Source organism: Gossypium raimondii, chromosome 10, assembly GCF_025698545.1.
Source record: "Gossypium raimondii isolate GPD5lz chromosome 10, ASM2569854v1, whole genome shotgun sequence".
Lineage (NCBI taxonomy): Eukaryota > Viridiplantae > Streptophyta > Magnoliopsida > Malvales > Malvaceae > Gossypium > Gossypium raimondii.
The window spans coordinates 16,993,912-17,015,901 of record NC_068574.1 but is presented as its reverse complement, the minus strand read 5'-3'; the positions used below and the strand labels follow the sequence as shown (position 1 = coordinate 17,015,901).

Here is a 21,990-nt window from a genome sequence, read left to right as displayed (position 1 = left end):
CAATTTAATTTAATTAATTTAATTTAATTTAAATAAAAAAAGTCAATGCACAATCTCTCCTTTGAATTTACATCAGATCCAGGTGCTTTCAATTTCTTTTGAAACTGAAGGAATAATTAACGCAAATCATGTTGGGTTGAATTAGATGTTTCTTTTTAAAGAGATAATCATCATTTTTAATTAAATTGAAATTTATAATGAGAATATAAGATTGGAGTTTGTAATTTGATTCGATGTTTAGAATCATATTCTCAACCATCTCTGGGCGTTCCGCTCCCACCACCTTTGCACCAAGTCTAATATCCAAAGGATCAACTTAATAAAATCCACGCCAGATGCATTCACAACCATGTCAAAACCATTAGCACAACAAAGGAGCTATAATCCATATCTCAATATCCAAACAAAATAGAGCTGAGTACTATCCTTAAGACTACGAAAATCGATACCCAAATCCTTTGTTGCCATTCAACAATGCACTCAACTGATTGGCTGCTATTGAGTCTATTCCTGAAACAACAAATAAAATAAATAAATAATGAGACCATTTACCATATTAACCAAACATGGCACATGAACACATATTAGAAACATCAATACATTCATATACGTGAAACTTATTTCAAGATAAAACACATAAAATCATCTGTATATTGATCACACATGAAACTAACTTATCATGAATTAGAGAAACTCAATCTTCATAACAGTCTCAAATGAAAATTTGTCTATGAAGTCTTAAGAATCTGAGCTACTTCGCACTGAACTACAATCCCAGAAAAAATTTAATAAAATTTTCTCAACACTCAAACCATTTTTAGCTCAATCATCAAACTTAGAAATGGTCTAGCTGACCTTTTATTTTCAAGCTTTGTTATAAGTCAAATTTGAGCTCAAGGGTGCTTTGTATCTTTTAAGCTAGTTAATAGATAGATCATTTATAACTTTTTAGCAGTTTCCCTTTTTGTTTTTATTTTAATATATGGGGCAGAACTTACCCAAACCCCATTCCAGACTTGACACTTCAATTAACCGAAGTGGCCATTCTTAACATAATGCGTGTACCCAAACCCCATTCTACCTAACACTTAAATTAAGCCGGGCTGCCATTTTTAAAAATATGCATGCACACATACACAGGATGCAATACAGAAAAAGAAACTATATGACAGTGATTTTTACAAAATAAGGATACAGGCATCATGGAGATACATCAACAAAAAGTATATTCTCACCATCATGGAGATACAAAACTATTCGACTTTTGACTGATCAATTTTGTCTTAAACTATTTTGTATTTTAGCGATCAAATTCTATATAGTATATATATAAACTCCCTCACTCAAAAGTTCGGAAATTCTTTTCTTTTTTCATTTAATCACTCACAAGTTCAAACTAAAAGGAGCTTAAAATTTGATATACTTCATTAAAATCAATCAATAACAACTTTTATATCAAAGTAGTAGCAAATATATAGTCATTTAAACTAACTTCAACTAAGAAAATAATAAAGGATCGTTTAAAACAAGCATATATAAAAGAGTTCAAAGCTGGATATGCTTGACCATAAAAATTCAAGCAGCGACAATTTTAAGGAGATAAGAACTATTAAAAAATAAAGACATCTAAATTAATTTTAACCAAGTAATTAATAAAGGGTCCATTAAAACAAATAAAATACATAAAAATAGATTTGTTACCATAAGTCATTAAGTTAAATTTATTATCTTGAAAAAATCTTCGCGAGTATCTGTTGTAGCATTCAAGTTTCGGTTTAAGCTTTAAAACAGAATGCATATAAGGATGCATGTACCAAACCTTCCAATAAGCCAAAACAATTTAAAATATCTACACAAAAAGCTCATATGAGCACAAATAAAATTCAGAATCCTCATGGTAAATATCAACGTACCTGTTCCATGGGTGCAGGTTCTTCATTCTTGTCTTCATCCATATTATCTGGTTCAAGATTAGACTCATTTTGAATATCAGAAACCTTTTTTTCATCTCCGCCTTTAGCGGCATTGGTATCATCACCAGGAATCTTCAAATCTGCAGGAAGTTGACCTGTCTGCAATGCCTGCTCAAGCAAAGAGACATCCAGAATGTGAAGTTAGAATTAAGAAAGAAATCTAAACGACAACTGTCATTAAAAGCCACTCCTGAAATTAAGCAACCACCTTTTCAAGTCTTGCAACCTCTTCCAAAGTCTGAGAATTCACAATAGCCGCCTGCATACCAAATAAATCTAAACCATATCAGAAATTAGCCATAGTGATGCGCTACAAAAGATGCAGAAGTCATTTAAAACATGACAAGAATTACCAATGACCATTTATGTAGTTAAAGCCACAAAAAGATCACAAATATGCAGGCTTTAGACAAATTAAAAATTAGTGCACAAGTAAAATAATTTAGCAACATGGACCAGACATCAGTCCCATTTATTGACAAACACTGCTTTTACATTTTAAACCTTACTGCCAAATGTAACTAATGTCAGAAGGTTGCTCAAGCATTCTCAAAAGTACCACTCATTTAGACGCTTCGTATCATATATGTACGATTTCCTTCCCATTAATAATGCTGGTTAGATGAGGGCGGATTAAAGTGTGGGTGCCACTAGCCACAATCTTAAAATATATGTAAAATATGTAAGCTTTCACATAGACTGTCAGAGGGATGTGTCTAAGTATGCTCTTTCGCAATAACTCAACAAGCATCTTCTTGCTCAATATTTTTGCAGGATGTGCTTTTTGCGTTGGACAATATAACAGTATTTTGGAAACTAAAAGAGTATGAAAAAAATACATTAATTGACATGTTCACACTTCACAGAGTCCATCAAACAGAGGTGATTTTTGCATATTCATGCATCAGATCAGTAGACACCATTGCCAACCTCAACTGCAAGACTGAATCTGAAACTAATACAATCTACTAGAAATAGAAAAGAAAGTAAAGAGCACCTAAGACATTGTGTCAACAACTTTGTGAATTAATTTGGCAACTTTGTAAAACCCCTCCAAATCTTTGCGAATACAAATCAAACTCAATCATGTAATAAAATTTCTTAAATCAAGGCATAAAGCAATTATGCCTTAAGCAATAACTATGAAGAAAGGAAAACTACAGACTTATGTTACGGAAGTCAATATTACATTGGAACTTAAAAGTTGCCATGAATTGCTTTGAAATACAGAAGATTTCCTGATCCTGTGTTCTTTTCATTTCTTTTTTTGCTCAAATACCTGATCCTATGTTTGGTTAGAAGGAAAGGAAAAGGGAAGAGGGGGGTAGTGGAACCTCTCCCATGTTTGTAGATCAATCTGATAAAAAGGAAGGGAATTGAAAGGGGGGTGACACATCTTAAACCATAATATCTTTGAAACCCTTCTGATAAGAGAAGTATTTGTCACTAAAAATTTTAAATCATAGACAGATTTATCCCATGTCAAATTACATTTTGGCCTATCAAGGATATCATGGAAAAATAAATGATAATCCTTACATTTCAACCCATTACCCAGACTAGGTCAACATATAAGCCTCTCTACCCTTTCACACTTTGTTCTGGAGCAATAAACAAGGGGTACCTTACTCACTGCTTTCTACTCTTGTTAAATCCTTTCATTTTCTGCTTGTAGCTCCCAGACTCAAGATTAAGACATCTAATTTGTAGAACATACTATTATTTTTGGTCCTACAAGGAAAACTTCCCATACTTGGTTTCATAGCATAGGCTTACCTGGTAAAACCTAATCTATTTCCAGCATATTTCTCTAACATGATTTCAAGTTAATCATTTTCGAATTCATATTAATTTGATATACTGACCCCCTTCTTTATAAAGTAATAATGTAAAATGGGATCCAAATGTATGGTTAAGTCATTTACCATTCATTTCTATGGCATAACTAGGGGTATTTTGTCCTTAGAACCATTGATCTGACTTTACAGTACTTTAGTCTCAACTCCTTGGGAAGATAAGAAGATGGTCAATAGAACAGGTCATACTTGGGAGATACAAGAATACAAAGATACTGAGTTTGCTATATTTCTCATCAAACCAAACAAAGGAAGAAGACCTGCAATGAGGTTTCCAGTCATCAGTGATTTTCCAAGATCTCTTAATCCAAATGCACTCCTAATAACTTTGGTAGTTTATATCGTAAAAATGCAATTCCTATTTCCCAACTAAGCCTGTTATAGGCTTCAAACTGCCTAACAGGTTTTCCAAGAGATTCAGGGACATTTTAGAACTATTCAGTTTTAACGTTTTATGAATTATGACCGTGATTGACAGCAAACTGCCTAACAGGTTCTTTTGTGAGGTTCAAGGACATTTTAGTTCTACTTCATTAGATTTATAAGCTTTATTGTAATCACCAAGCCTAACAAGACTCCCTTTCATATTTGTAAACAGTTCCTGAAGCCACCACTCAGGATGGCAATGGATAGTAAAAAACCTAACTGTTTTAGTGGATTCGGATATTGCAGATTCAATTAAGCTTACTATTCACGGAAGATTCGGATATTAACTCTGCAATATTAATTTTCTGGATCTGATTTATTTTTGTTTGGATAGTGTTGGATATTCAAATCTATTTTGCTTATACGGATAACAGATTTGGACATCCAATATCCATTTAAATACAAAATTCTTATTTAATTTCTATTTTTATTTTTCTTAAATATTTTTAATGAATTTGAATATTTAACATATATGTATATTCCATCGATATTGCTCTTTAAAACGAATACAGAATCAGATAGTAATTTACAAAAAGGGAGCATATAATAAACGGATTAGGATAGGGTAGATTAAGCACACTTAGACTTCGGATATATTTAAAAAAGTTGCAGATACCCAATCCATTACCATCCTAATCCTAAACTCTTTTGAGATGCATCAAACATCAACCTTAAGCACTAAAACTGTTTAAGTAGATGTATTAGTAATCATAATTCTCATTTTATGACTCATGTCATCAAGATTGGAATCCAACATAATCTATTACTGAAGAAATTAAAAAGGAGGTTTCCCCTAAATACCATTATTAGTTACCAATTTTTGGCACCAAAAGGATACTTGAAACATGTATTGATTTGGTTCAGAAATCGAAATGGACATGTAACTTGCTACCAACCTAGAATGCGGTGCATGAAGGTAATGGCCATTGGCCTACTAAATCTTTTCCCCTGTTTAAGTTGAACTTTATTTAGTTAAGAGTGATTCAAAATAATAAGACAATTAAATTATTTAAATTTTAAAATTCATAGTGAGCAAATATCAAACCTAATGTGTATTTCTAAAATGAGAGCCTTTTTACCTTTTAGACCAAACCTCAAATGAGAGTCTAAATACTTTGTTACTTGGACTCAAGAGCATGTCGGATATGGGTATGTGTCTGACACGGGTATGGTAAGATCCATTTAAGTTTCTCCACATGGAGGATCCTTGCAGGACGTACCTCCATATCCAGGGTTAGGATATGAGTGTCAAACACAAATACCTCAAGAAAAATGAAGATTTGGAGCAACAAAGTATAAATATGCATCATAATATATAACAAAGTATGGTAAGATCTGTGTTTTTTCCATGTGGAGGATCCCTGCGGTCTTACCTCCATACCCAAGCATCAGATATGAGTGCCAAACACAAATACCTCAAGAAAAATGAAGATTCGGAGCAACAAAATCTAGATATGCATCATAACATATACCGAAGTTGGTTGAGATTCTTGTTAGCCAAAGTTCAATTATTATGCTCTTTTGAAGTTTCTAGCACATATGTAAATCCAAGCATACTTTTCAGTGAGCAACTGAGGTAGTTAGAAGGCAGGTTCTTCCATTTTACCCTTAATTACTATCATTTCTTTTATTTCATCCTGTCCCTGATAAAGTTCTCTCAAGTCCCTCTAAGATGCACAAGCCAAACACACTAATAAAAATAACCATTATGAAAACTAAAACATTATCAACTTTATTATACTAGATTCAAACTAGTATTATGAGGAAAAGGCAATACCTTGATAGCTAGAATTTGCTCAGGTGTCGGGGCAACCACTTTTGGCATCTGTTCTTCCTCCGCAACTTCTGAAACATTTGGTACCTCTTTTGGTGCAACTGTCTTTTTAGATTCTTTCTTTATTTCCTCTTCTGCTTCTTTAGATGCAAAGAGATTTTCAGCTTCTAGTCTCTCCTGTGACCCATGAAGCATAATTATGAGAAAAATAATTGATATAATAGTAATACTTGCATGAGAAATAGAAACTACGAAAATCAGAACATTTAGCCCCCCACCCCTACACCCACCCTTCTTCCCCACCGACCCAAAGATGAAGAGGAAAGAAAATGCTTAAGTAACATCAAATAAATACTTCAATCCTATAGTAGAGTGTTTATTTGAGAAATAAGTTAAAGATGAGCAATACTAGACCATTAGACTAAAAGAGAGATTTGTCATTTTGAACAAAAATCCAAATTCGGGATGTATTTTCCTAGTAATAAGAGCACCAATGATGAAGACTAGGCCAGAAAAGAAGAAGAAGGACTAAGATACCATTCTAACATCTAATAGTGTTCCATCGATTATCTAATTCTCAATCAGTCACCACATAACAGCATTACGTGAACCTACACGTGCTGCTGCAAAATATATATTCAAACCAAACCATGAAGTAATTAAACAATGTCAAAAAGGAAGTTCAGATTTACAAAGCTAAAGGCTCAGTCAGGCAAATACTATCAGGAGAATAAATACAGGTATGCCGCCAGAAGTTTCTCAATTAAACACAGCAATTTCACATAGGCAACAGCAAATGCATAACATAACAGATTAAAACCGTATAAAAGGACAAAATAATAGTTTAGCATATCCAATCACCTTAGCTTTGACTTTCTTGAAATCCAGAACACGAAGTGATTTGAGTTTGTGAATCACATATAACCTATAATTAGGTTTTTTTGTAATATTGTTATCCAACAGGCTAAGGAATTGCAGCTTAGGGAGTGATGAAAGAGGGTCAATCTCCACTAAGTTCACCAGCCGGTTATTTGTGAGAACCAAAGTATGTAAATTTGGCAAGAACTCTGCAAGAAAGGGAAATGTGAACAGCATAAGAGCCTTCCTACCAAGAGACAACATCAAAAGGCAAAGGGCACATGCTAAAGTACAAGGGAAATTGAAGTGTTGATTCAAAGCTTACCCCCAATATTGGGATTGATACGAGTAACTCGGTTGTTGTTTATAAGTAAAGTACCCAAGCGTTTAAGATAAGGGAAGTTGTCCAGCTTCACAATCTCATTGTCAGATAAATCTATGGTATCGAATTGGTCCTATCAATTCAGCAAATGTAACAAAAAAAAAAAAGGAACCCACCAGTAAATTAAAGCTACGAATGCACTAAAAATTGGCACAAACAAATTAATACACACCTCGGTAGCACCCAAGTTTTCGATTACAGCAATTTTGTTACCTGAAAGGGGAGAAAGGAAAGAAAGGGAATTTTGAGAACATTATTATGAGGGTTAGGGTTAGAGCGGAAGAAGGGAGAAGCAGCACCTCGAAGATCCAATTCTCGCTCTTTGAGGGCATTGAAGAAGTGAGGACACTTCCAAATCAAGTCGGCCGTGAGCTTCACCATGCCTACCTACTTCCTTCTTTTCTATGTTTTTGCTCTACTAAAACCCTAAACCACCGCCGCTTTCTTTGTTCAATGAGGCGTTGCGTTGCGTAAATGTGGGAGCGGCGAGTCGGAGTCGGCCACTTTGCGCCTTTTCTCTACTCCTTAAAATTCTTTCCTTTTGGTTCCGTTTTCATTTCACCCGCTCTTAAACAGCTGTTAAAACGACAACATTTTGTAGCCACTAAGAGGGCTTCGCTATCTTTTTCCTTTTTTCTTTTTCTTTTTTAACAGAAAACACCGTAAAAAGCCATTACATTAAAATATTCTATATCTGCCAATCTGAGTTTTTTTTTTTTTTTCCGAAATCGGGACTTCAATAAAAACATGTTGTAATTTTAACAATATGATTAGCAATTTTATTAGGGTTTCTAAGAATATGTCGGAAACGTAATCTCAAATCACGACTCAAGAAATGATGAATCAATCGCAACTCCGACATCCTACTATTTACCACAAGGCCAGTTAAAATAGTTTTCACTACTATGTTGTTTTTAGTCCTTCTAAAATGGCTCTTACCTCAACCTTGAACACTAGTTCCTTTCCAATTTGCATAGTAAAACTACAAATCCATTTAGCACAATGGTCCAGGAAAACCCCTCCAATTGAAGCAGACACATTAGAGAATGAGACTGTTCCATCAATATTTAGTTTAATCCACCTTCTTCTGGTATCATACAACGTTCACCTCCCATTCTTTAGACACGATAAACCTGACTTCAAATTCTCAAAGCTTGTAGCCCAAGACACATGTTCTAACAACACCATCAATATTGTTATGGTTGTTATTGAAAATAAAATTGTTGCGACTTTTCCTTATAAGCGACACATGATAGCAAACAGGGTTGGCCATCCTCATTATCCTCAATTCTCCCCTAATTTGTAAAGTTCCAAACTAATCAATCCTTTAAATTGGTAATTCTCTTTGGTTAAAAAGCATTTTTAACAGTAAAACTAATATTAAATAATTTACATTATAAATCACTTATGGCAATCCTTTTTGTCTCCTTTATTACAAATAGAAATAATACAATAATTTACATTATAAATCACTTAATTTAGCATTAATTTTTATTTAAGTCACAAATTTATACGTTTATTAAATTATATCACTAAACATTAATTATTAACAAATTAGGTCATTTATATTTAATGTTGTTTGAACTGGATCAATTGATTGGACCGGTTAGACCAGGAACCAATCGAAGCACCAATCCGATTATAGAAGTTAGATCAGTTGAACCATAAACTAATACGAACTTGTTGAATCGAACTAAAAAAATCAATTTAACTAATTTTTCACTGGTTTTAATTGTTTTTTATACATTTTCTATTAAATTATTTAATCAAGTATGACAAATCAATCAAACCGTTCAAACTGAAAATCAATGGTCTAAATAATTTGATTACTAATCTGATTCTAAAACCTTAAGTAATTCTAATGGAAAAGTTTACTCGGAATGCATAAGTGACTTAGTATAACATTCGATTATGTTTAAAATATTATCGCATGCATATTAAGGTAACTTTTACTCAATAAAATTAGCATAAGTTATATAATCTATTAATAATGGAAGTTCAATTATATAAATTGATCAAAATAAATATTTGTGACTTATATAAGAATTAATGATTAAGTTTAGTGACTCGAAAATGTAAATTACTTTAAATAATTTGTTTCATCGTTAAAAGCACTTTTTAATAAAATAGATTCGTTCAAATCATTTAAACTTGAAGATCCGTTTGAAATATAAGGTCTTAAAAGTTAGAAAGATTGACTTAAGCAAAAAAAAAGGCTCAGATACAATGTGACTCAAACTTGAGCTTTAACATCTTCAAGTCCAACCTTTTTTTACTTTTGTAATATCTTATTGTATTTTATTTTATATATTATGTAATTTATGTTAAACAAATTTAATTATATAACATAACAATACTGTAATACTATAATGTAGACATTAAAAATATATTAAGTTGCCTCTATTTAAATTTTCAATAAAAGAAAAATATTAAATTATTTAACATTAAATTAAAATTAATATAGTTTTAAAAATAATATTGAGGGTATACAACGAGCTTGGGTTAGCTATTTGTAAATATGGGTAAGTTTAATAAAATTTTAGGTCGAGATCTTAGGTTGTGCTATGTCAAGTTTGGATAAATATAAAATGTTTAAGTATCATACATAAGCCTAGTTCAAATTCGATCCAACTTGGCTCATAAACACTTCTATTTGGAACCAAACCAATAAAATTGTATATTTGTTGCTTTTCGCTTTTGCAAAAGTTAGCTTGAAAGTAAATAAGATAAATCAACATTTAGTTCAATACTTGACAATTTTTCTAAACGTTCCTAAACTATTTTCTAGTTCACATAAGTCCTTGAAATTGATTTTCATTAAATAAAAGTCCAAAAATCTAACTAGTTTATTTAAGTAATAATTCACAATAGTTGTAACGCCCTAAAATTTGAGTTTTTGATTTATTAAATTTTGCAAAGTGAAGTGATCTTTTTCAATGCATGGTTAAGTGTTGCTTGTGTGTGTGAGGTTCTGGGTTTGAATCTCTCTCTTTAAAATTGTTGCTATTTTTCCCTTATCTCTATCCCAGTACATCTGATTTAAATTTAATTCACGCACAAGTGTTGACAAGAATGAGTTTGCTAGTTCAGGTAAGGCTTTAGCTTACCCTTTGGTCCTTTGTTTGAATCCCTGCGTGAGCAAAACGAAACTATTTTTGAAATTTCCTACTTGTGCCATCCATATGTAGAATCGGGGTTGAATTTGAACTCTAAATCTAATAAGTGATTAGTAGTGGGGATAGGTGGATTTTATTTTTGAATTATCCTGAAGGAAATCCCAAAAAAAATCTCCCTCACTTTTCCCATTCAGTATTTCACGTTTCCTCTCCCTTCTTCCACGTTCAATTTCTTTGTTTCTTTTATTTTCTTTCTTTTCTTCTTTTTCCTCTAGTTTTTTTTCATCTTTCATCTTTTTATTTCTTTGTATTGCATTGGAAGTTCTATTGTTTTAATTTTTGGTTTGCCCTATTGTTTGCTTTCGTGTTATTTCATCGAATGCTATTGAATCTCTGTTTTTCTCCCGATAAGTGTGGTTGTTTGTTTATTTTGGAAAGATTATTTTTGGGTATATGTTATTTGAGTAATTTTTGGGAACTAGTAATTGTGTTTTAATGATTCAGTTGTGCGGGAATCTGTTAGGTGGTAATTGTAAAGCATTTAACCTACCTCCAGCGACCTAGGCACCGTTTAGGTTGTTGTTTCCTCAGGGGTAAGCGAACAATCTGTTGTTTAGGATTGAATTTCGTTATTAGGATGGTGTTGTTGGTGTTTGCGATCGAGTTAGGGACTCAGATTTTGGATTGTTGTTGTTGGTTCTCACGACTTTATTGCCAATTTTGGGTACTGGAATACTCGTTTTTGAACCTACATTAGAAAACATCCGGGTGTGTGACTCGATCTCGTAAAAATAGCAAACGATAGAAAGCTGAAAACCTCACTGTCGACATCACACGGTCATGTGGCAAACTGTGTGAGCCACACAACCGTGTGCTAGGTTGTGTGCCAGACCGTATGGGCCACACGGGCATATAGACCCATTTTTTGGAAATTGTCACCTAAGGTCGTTTTGATCTGTGATTCATATTGAAACTCTCTGTAAGGTCTATACTGATTAAATAAGTATTGAAAACATGATATTTGTTAATATGCTTCTATATGTGATATGATTAATGCATGTGAATTGTATATGTATGGTCTGTGTTCTGACAATTCTGAAACAATGATTACATACGAATAGCACGCATGACATCTGTTTATTGAATATCTATTAGTATGTACATGTACATTGGGTTGGTATATGATATGATGGAGTAAGTGTTGGCAGTTTAATTATCTGCCTTATCTGGTGGTTTAAAACCACATATATCTGTTTTGGTGGCTCAACCATGTATTGTAACATCCCAAAAATTAGGGGTTAGTTGAATCGGGTTTATAAACAGAGAGAGAGTGGTCATGCCCTAAAATTTGATATTATCTATTCGTCTTTAGGAAATAAATTAGGTATTGGGTTGTTAGTTAAGTGTTAGTGAAACGTTCCTTGAAACTCAAGTTCAAATCCCTTCTATCTCGCTATTTTTATTATTTTGCAAATTTTGCCTCAAACCTTAGTATGTGACATGCCTTGTTTTTAAAATAAATATTACAAAATTATTTCAAAAATAAGGAAACAACTTAATGGTTACTTGATAAATGGGGACGCATGAAAATTAAATTGAGGTCCCAAGTTCGAATTTTTCTCATGCAAAATAATTAATTTTTACAAAATCTCATGTTTTTAATGTGTGTGTCGTCCATGCCCTTGTAACCCTAGGTATAAATGTTAATTTTATACAAAATAATAAAAAAAAATTCTATTTTTACTCACCCTAACCGTTCCTCCCCTTTCCTCTCTTCCTTGATCTTCAATTTTTTTTTCCTTTCTCCATTGTTGTCATTGCCCATAATACCTAGTTTTATCATCTTTTTCTTTTCTTTTTGCCACAAGATTTTCATCACCATATTACTGCCATTTTTCTCTAATTAAATTATCCCCAAATCTAAAATCTTGAGTCTCCAAGATCGATGCCTATCGTTGCCAATAAGTGCCATTGCCACCCCTTTCAGTTAGCTTGTGTAAGTTCTTGGTTTCTTTCAATTTCTTGATTAATCTTGTCAATTAAAAACCTAAATTTCTTGATCTATAATTTTGGGGGAATTTTAAATATTTTAAAGGTATTTTTCCAGCTTTTAAATGGATCTCAAAATTATTCTTAAATTAGCCTCAAATTTGGCCACCATGGGTGTTTGTGCACGCGCCTAGGTGCAAGAAAGGGGCCTGTTTTGTTTCTAAATTCTTACCCATCTATTTCTAGCATCAATTTGAGTTCTTTAACCCTCCTAATAAGCCTTTAATCACATGTAAATTAGCGAAAAACATTCTTGATCAATTGGCCATTCGAATCTTACAAATCAGGAAGCGTAACTGCGATTACATGTAAACTAGTTTGTTGTTTCGACATAGTTGTTGGGTAAAGGTTATGGATTGATTAAATGAAGGATTTTAATCAATATTTGCTATTGACTTTCCAGTATGTAAATTTTTTAGGTGCTGACCCAAAAGCCTCAAATCAACCGTAAAGTCGAAAGACATTCGCGCATAAGATTCGCATCAAAACAGTGTAAGAAATCTAACTAGTTTGGATTCGTAAAATAGTTGTAATTGTGACGATTGGTTTGAAACCATAAGTGGGTTTTTATGGGGCTGTTTAAGAGGTGGATTAATTGAATTTATACTAATTTTTAATTTAGGTTCGTTTAAAGGTTTATTAAGGAAATCGAAAGGTTCGCTAGTGTGCTTCGAAAAAGCATAAAATAAGGGGTGGATCCTAAACTCAAAAACTTAATTAAAAATGTTAATTTTTGTGATATATTTGATTATTTAGATTTCTGATTGGATTGAATTAATAGCCAAATAATTATTTTTGTAAGTGGTCGAGCCAAGTACATTTCGAGCCCTAAAAGATTGATGTGTTAGCAAAGTTGCTAGTTTGACAGTATGATTATATGATTGTCATTGTGATGCATGATTGTGTTATTTGGTATGAGATTGGCTGTATATATAGCATGATTTGCTGAAATATGAGTTTATGCATGATATAATTGCATGGAAAATTTGCTATGTTATATTGAAAAGATTGCTATACATGCACATTAGAAATTCGTAAAAGTATGTGAAATTATGTAATGTTGAATGATACCATCTTAATGGTAATTTGAAAGTTAAAACATTTATTCCATTCATGGAAAGTATTCGGTTATTGAAGGCATGTTGAACATGTCAATTAAATGTGAAAAGTATTAAATTATGGCTATTTATAAGATTGTATGACATATTGCATGTGCATTGGGATGAGATATTTTGTGGTTGACGGAAGAGTTCCGTGGAGTACCGGTGGCATATTAAGTTCGTATTTATTCATAGTCAGTGCACTACATTTGGAGTACCGAGGGGGTTGGTGATTATATCGCATTATTTGTTATTAGGCAATTTTACTACATTATTGTTATTCGATGATTTTACCACATCGAGCTTTGCTCGCATTCGTTAAAGTTTGGTAGACAGATTCTGGGGAACTCGTGGTGTGTAGCGAATGGTTTGGGTATGAACCTTTTTGCATGGCATTATGCTCACGACATACTTGAATGTTATTTATTTATGCTATATATTGTATTATATTGTATTGAATTGAATTGTATCAAAATTAATGATTGTTACTCGAATGAATGATAACCCATGCTTACACATCGTTTAACATCAATTTGATAGTGGCTATGTAATGGTATGAAACTCCAATAATGGTTTTGTGTTCTTCTGTTAATGCTAACATGTTTCACTGTATTTGATATTTATGCCCGTTTAAATAACTGTTCAACTCACACTGAGCTTTCATAAGCTCACCCCCATAGTGCTTAACTTTTCAGGTAAACCTCGAAACTAGGATCGGACTTGGCATATAGAGAACCACCTTGGACCTCAGACTATTTTTAATAAGTATTAATCAGTCTCTATTGGTTTGGTTTGTAAAATTGTTATTATTTTTGGTCTGTGGCTTGGTAACTTTTCATTTGAGGATTTTTACATGCATGGATTACTCAAGCATAATAACCAGGAAATGCATTATATTGGGCTTAAGTAAAATTTTTCATTGTTCCCTAATTTTCGCTACATTGCAAAGGAACCGTTTTTGAAAAAACAAATTGATAAGGCAAATAGGTTTCCAAAATGACTTGAAAACTGGTTTTTTTTCTGTTGCATTAGTTTAACATAGAGTTTGTACAAAGAAGAGAGAGAAACAAACGATTTTTTCTAAAACAACACTGTCAACAATAAAATGAATCTTAAGTACAGTTGACCTAATAAATAAATGTTTTAAACTAACACAAAAGTACAACTACGATTTTTCTCTAAAATGAGTTTATTTAAGGTCTTCAAAAGTAACGTAAGTTAGCTTAGTCATTTCAGTGGCTAATGTAGCCTTCTCAATCTAGCTATAACATCTAGGTCGGGTTTGGGAGGTTACACGTATATTTGCTTCTGGTGGTTTACCGCATATAAATATTTGGCAGCTTCACTGTACTACTTCTAAAAGGTGACATGTGCTCACTTATTAGTGTGTGGGCTTGGATGGGTACTTGATACCCTAATTGGTGTGTATGGATGAACAGAGATGGTGTGTAGCGAATGGGGGTAGGTTCTGATTATGCTTCTGAATATGTATTTGCATTTGTTATTGAAATTGTATTTGATTTTGTATCTGAGCATAAATCTGAAATTCTATTTGTTAATTTATATGCGTCTGATTTGTTGTTTGAGATGTGTTATACACTAAGTCGTAAGCTCACTAACTGTTTGTTTTTTCTCTTAGGTAATCAACAAACTTAAGACGGATTGGTGTAGTGAGAGCTCGGTTAAAATTTGTTGTTTTTAAATTTTGTTCAATTTAAATGTTATTTTTGTTGGATTGTTTTTGGACTTTTGGGGACTGTTTCCTATTTTGGATTTTATTTTTCGTTTTAAAATTATTTAACATTTTAGATTATTTTAAATCAAATTGCAATATGTTGAATTCCAAAATCAAACTATGATTTTTCAAAACTGTGTTTTACTAAGATTTTCGCTGCAAAAAAAAAACAATCTTATAAGCGTATCTTTGCAATTAAAATGAATCAACCAAATAAAGTGACTTTCTCTAAAAGAAATAGAATTGTTTATTTTCCAAGTTTTGTGTTATGTTACGCTTTTGAGTTTTAAATTTCTGGTTTTAAAACAGTCGTACATAATTCCTCAGAATTTGGCCATAATGTCTAGGTCGGGTATGGGGTATTACTACAGCTTTATACTCGAACCATAACCTCTTACTTGCCTCTAATATGCCCTATCATTCGACAAGATCAGCAACAAAAATTATTTGGTTTCATTTGTTCCACAAGTTCCAACATGTCACTCCAAATAACATGCCCTAGTCCTCATCCTCTGAAAAATATGTAAGCTATGAAATGTTCTTCAGTACCCATTGATTTGTGTCTATTTCCAAGAACTCCCCTATTTTAGATCAGACTATAAGATTAATCCAAAGTCTTATGGCCATCGGGCACCATCGCAAGACATGATCAATGGATTCAACTTTATTTAAAATAAAATTGGCAACATCTATCATTAATCATTCTTCTCTTAAATCTCTAAACGTTAGTAAAAAGTTTACCTCCGCAAACAAACCAAAGGAAGTCTTCACTCTCTAAACAACCTGAACTTTCCATATCCTTAACCAAATATAATCTCATTCCGTATCCACTTATTGTTCAAAAGACTTGCAAGTCGATTGGACAAAAAATCGGCGTTTCTCATCTCATATCCATCCTGGCATTTCTTTTTTGTCCACCCCAAAGCAGGTATTTAAGCCTCAATTATTTAGAATATACAATTAAGCAGCACTCTAGCGAAGCTAATCCTAATTCCAACTCCCTTCATACGTGACCATAAAAACAACATAATAAAGCAATCATGGATACAATTAGCACAACAACATTAAGCAATTAATAGATACTAGCACCCAAGCTAGTTATCTCTCTAAAAATATACTTTTTTACCATCCTAAAGTATCCAAATTAAGCCATGCCAGATAGAATCTCAAATCTTGCTCAAACCACTCCAAAGACAAGAATAAGATGGTTTTGCAAATATGGAAGCACATCACCTTTCTATTTATATTTGGTTTTAAGAAATTGAATCCATAAATGATCGCCATTAAGATTTAACAAACCTATCTTCATGATAAAAGATTTATTAAAACTTACCAAATTTATAAAACCAAAACCACCAATACCAATAGGCTTACAATATCATTCCAATTCACAAGAGGCGTAGCTCTTTTATCATTCATATGGCCCTAAATAAAATTTCGTATTATTCATTCCATTTACATACAAACACTTACAGAGACCACCACTATCTATACGGTGTGGTTAGGGCTTGCTACAAGAATCGACTTTGATAGTGTTATTTGACCAACAGAAGATAAATAGTGTACCTTTTAACCAGTAAGATTATCTTTTATAATGTTAATCAAATAGGCATATGTCACTTTGGTATCCTAACGATGAAAGAGATGAATGCCCAAGTATGTTCCTTGATCATCCACATAAGCCACAACCAACCATCTACTAATCTAAGTTTGCAACTATATGAGAAAAAATTATGTTCTCTCGCAATTCATCTTGTGACTTAAGAACTGGAAAAAGTCCACTAATACATACCTTATTGATAATTCCCATTTGTTCCAAAGTTACATAAGCAAACATGATTAGATCATCTATGAAAAACAAATGAGAAATAATACATCCACTACAAATAAGTTTAAAAGGGCTTCAATGACCCTCAAGAACTACACAGTTAATGGCCTGCACAAGATACTCCATAAAAAGCATAAAAATGCAACGCAATAAAGAGTTACCTTAAAAAATTCCTTTTTCGGACAAAAAATACTAGCAAGCTTCCCATTAAAAGAAACCCGATACGTGCACGAATGAGGTGAAATGTATTAAATTCCATTCACCGAAGTTGCCAATTTTCAAAATTGAAAAACAGTCGAATTTCAATGAATTTTTGGATGGGATCCAAGCATTTATGGGTTGAGATGTCTTCATAGCTTTCAAATATCTATCTTTTAGCTTCTAAATGCACTTTGAATCACTCAATTTTGGGTTTAGGAGCTCAAGTTATGACTATTTTAGTGAAGACTGCATTAGTCAAATTTCTGGATGGGATTATTATGGAAATTACAAGTTTCAAGCTTTTAATTCAAGTTTAACTCATATTGGGTTCGAGTTTAAATCATATTTTCGATTTTTAGGTTTAATTTTTATTATATATAAGCCCAATATTATAACACCTCTCACCCGACTCGATGGTCGAGTCTAAGCTATAGGATGCCACATTCATTGTTGGAGAAACTACAGTTAATTATACAATAAAATAATCAGTCAAACATACAATTATGTGATGAACACATTTACATTATGTTAAGAAATCAAATACGAGCTTCAATTGAGCTTACAAAAGCTATTTTGTTGACTCAACCATGAAATATGATCAAATTGTAAAGTTTTAAAATTTCAAAGTCAACGTTGTGATGTCACTTCCTCCACATCATGATGTCACCAAACAGTTTGTCATACCATGACCTCAAACTACTCAACGTCGTGACGCGACTCACTATCGACCGACATTGTGGTGAGAAAGATTGCTCGTCGGGACGAGGACTCTATTTTTAGTAAAATTTGAGCCATTTGGTACCTATTTTCAAGCTTCCACACAATCTAATTAATTTGTGCATAAATGACCAACTTCACATGCACCAAAACACTACAAACACATACCATTCAAGTGCAAATAACCACAATAAACTTCATATCACTTATTCAACCATTAAACACATCATTCCAATACCATGGCTTACATATTAAGCAATTTTCCAAATACCAACTTTGTCTATGTCAAATCACATTCAAATATGTTATTTCAATTTCCACATACATAACTCAAACACATTTACCAAAACATAACATTTCAATTAGGCATTTACATTGCCAAAATCATGCATTAGGTAAGTTTCAAACTATGTTCAACATTCAAAGTTAACATATACAAAACATCTATATACATGTCACAATTTTGGACTTAAAACAATCGAAAAACTACCGATTTGAAAATAGGATAGTGTGAGCTTCAAAGAGATCTGCTTAACACGTTCTGTAAAGTGACAATCTATAAGGAAAGGGAAAAACAACGGGTAAACATATTGAATGCTTAGTAAGTTCATATGAAATTTACTTAACTTACCTTATCAATTCATCATGCTAAACATTTAACATGTTAAAAAATCAAATATGACATCTTTAGCATATCTTGAAATAGCTATTGCATAACACCATATATAACCAATAAGTTAGTAAATTTTCATAACAAGAACTTGTAACAAGGATCATATACAACAACTCAATTTAGAAGTATATACAATTTAATTCATATTCAAACCATTTTAATATTTCCATTTCCATTAGGTTAAAGTTTCGCTCGAGGGGACTATAGTAAATTAAACTCGGATACACGGGACTATTTTGCTCATACAAGCTGACAAAGATCAGGGTTGCTCTCACAAGCTGATATTTTTTATGAATTTGCTCACACAATACATTGTCTCAAGGTTATTAGTCCAAAATAAACCAATAATGAATATAATTTGAGGATCTGCAACAAATGCTAGATCTCATATAATCATGTAAATCCCTGATTGATTCCTTATTTAACCCTAATGGCACATCATACGTATCATAATCTTTTACTAAGATCACACGGGCATCATTGTCATAATCATATCATTTCAAATCTTGTATTAGTATGCAAATTTCATACAAATCCTGTAAACATTTAAAATTCATATTGGTACCTTGTACTGTAACACCCCTTACCCGTATTCAACTCCGGAATAGGGTATGAGGCATTACTAGAACACTTACACATGTAAATGTATTAAACTGAGTTATAAAATTTCATTCAAAATTCACTTTTCCATTTTCAAGTCAATATTCAATTCAATTCCACACATATATTCATTATTCAATTACACTTAATCGTTACATGATCTCATGTATTTTCACTTAGTCAATTTCCCGTTGAACACTCAGAATATACACGGATACGTAGAGAATAAGCACATAAGTGCCACACTTATATGTAGCCGAAGCTACCACTGAAATGTAGCCGAAACTACCACTGATCAATAACACTGGAAATGTCCACGGGCCCGCCACACAAGTCGTCAGTGTCCAAACACATGCTAGATCACCCAAAGACCGGACTCATCAGTAACATCGATCTCTAGTGACATGTCACTTGTATCCACTTCTATTCCTAAGTTTAACCGGGAATTTACACTTAACACTTTATTTTCAACACTTTATCACTTGAATAATTCATAAACAATTTTCCGTCCACATTCAACATTGATTCACATATCAAATAAAATTCACAATTTATAAAAGTATATTACTATTATTTACACATAACTTACTTTGATGCAACAATATAAAAATTTAGCAATTTAGTCTTGAATCTTTTCTTTTCTCCTGTCAATGTCGATTCTACTTCTTTCTTGATCGATAATAACACATTTGACTTATTTAGTACTCACATTAATCAAAATAGTCCTTGACTCAAACTTTGGCAAATTTACAATTTTGCCCCTAAACTTTTGCATATTTACACTTTTGCCCCAAAGCTCGTAAATTAAACTTCATCCCTTATTCTTATGTATTATGACATGCTGAACATTTTTCCCTTCTATGGCAACATCAAATTCCCACTCTAACACTTACTTATAAACATTTAGTATTTTTATCGATTATGTCGTTTTACTCGTTTTTACTCAAAATCGCTTAGCAAAAGTTGCTTAACATAATTTCTAGCTTCATATTCTACCATAAAACATCAAAATAAACACATTTCACATATAGGTATTTTTCCAAATATAAACCCTAGATTAAATTATTGCTAGAATAAGTAAAATCAAGTTACCGGGACTCTAAAAACGTAAAGAACATTTAAAACGGGGCTTAGAATCACTTACTATGGAGCTTGGAAGCTTGAAAACCCTAAAAATGGCTTCCCCCCTTGTTGATTTCGTCCAAATGAAGAAGATGAGCACAATTTGCCATCTTTTTCCCTTTTAATTCATTTTAATTACTAGATTACCAAATTGCCCCTAACTTAAAATTTTCCTATTTCACTTATCTCATGCTCATTTTTGTCTACCAACTTAACCAATGGTCTAATTACCATATAAGGACCTCCAATTTAAAGTTTCATAACAATTAAACACCTCTAACATGTAGAACTCAACTTTTGCACTTTTTACAATTTAGTCCTTTTGACTAAATTGAGTGCCCAAACGTCGAAATTTTCGAACGAAATTTTCACAAAATCATTCCGTGAAATCGTAGACCATAAAAATATAAGAAAAATAAATTTTTCCTTGTCGGATTTGTGATCCCGAATCTACTGTTCCGACTAGGCCCAAAATCGGGCTGTTACATGTACCCTTTAGTAATAGCCAATATTTTTATGTTTTTACAATTTAGTCCATAATAAGTCGAATATGCCAATTTCACTTAAATATAAACACACAATTGAAATAAATATGATTCAAAAAAATAATTTAGTAAGTTTTGTATGAACTTACCTGGAAAAACATCAAATGAACAAGTCTTTAAGGACAAATCGATAATTATTTACTTTTCCCGATTATTTTCGCTTGATTCAATTCGCAATCTAAACAATAATTCAATTCAATTTATCAATAACAAACATTTTATATTACTCCATGGTATGCATGAAACTATTTAATTTTATTTTTTCAAATGTCCTTTAATTTTTGGATTTTATTCAATTTAGTCCCTAAAATCGAAATAATAATATCTTTCAAATTTGAGCTTCAATTTCAAAATTGATCTCAATCACACCCTTTTAGGACACTCTAAAATCTATTATTATAGAAATTTCACATCAATTTTTCAATTTACACACTTTAGTCCTTTTTACAAAACTAACAATTAAACTTTACAATCTAGTCCTTTTCATATATATGCTTAAAATCTATCAATTTAACATCAATTTATTCATGAAATCAACAATGATATCTTTCAAAAACTTTAACAGCTTTTACAAATTAGTACATAGACTAGATAAATCAAACTCTCATGACCTCAAAAATATAAAAAAGTACAAAAAAGGGACCTAATTGGACATACCTAATAGTTGCTGAAAGTTTGAAGCTTTTGAAACCCTATTTTTCTTTTATTTTCGGTGAAGATTAAGATGGGGAGAGAATGGTTTGTTTTTCTTTTAGTTTTTTTCTTATATATCTTTAATTAACTTGATTAATCATAATTAATTAATTAAACCTTAAGTTTAACTAGCTAAAGTTAGTGGGTTTTAAATTTATCCACCACCATTCAAAGCAATTAAAATGGTCTATTTACCCTTTTGATCCTTTAGTTATTTAAAATTTATAGCAATAAGACTTTTACAGCTTTAATCCTTGTACCCTAATTAACTATCAATTTGGCAAAATTACTAGACTAAACTTTAATATATTTCTATACTAGTCTCGTAAATATTAAATATTA

At 32.2% G+C, this 21,990-nt stretch overlaps 1 protein-coding gene across 1 annotated transcript; it reads right to left on the bottom strand.

The window, feature by feature from the left end:
* Positions 1-316: 316 nt before the first annotated feature.
* On the bottom strand, positions 317-7,829 carry LOC105777506 (U2 small nuclear ribonucleoprotein A'). Its single transcript, XM_012600819.2, has 8 exons — positions 7,569-7,829; positions 7,442-7,482; positions 7,213-7,342; positions 6,891-7,096; positions 6,033-6,206; positions 2,182-2,232; positions 1,914-2,081; positions 317-510 (listed from the first exon to the last, which is right to left on the bottom strand). The coding sequence occupies exons 1-8, from the start codon at positions 7,648-7,650 to the stop codon at positions 505-507; spliced, it is 858 nt and encodes a 285-aa protein (XP_012456273.1). The 5' UTR covers positions 7,651-7,829; the 3' UTR covers positions 317-504.
* Between the last annotated feature and the right edge of the window lie 14,161 nt (positions 7,830-21,990).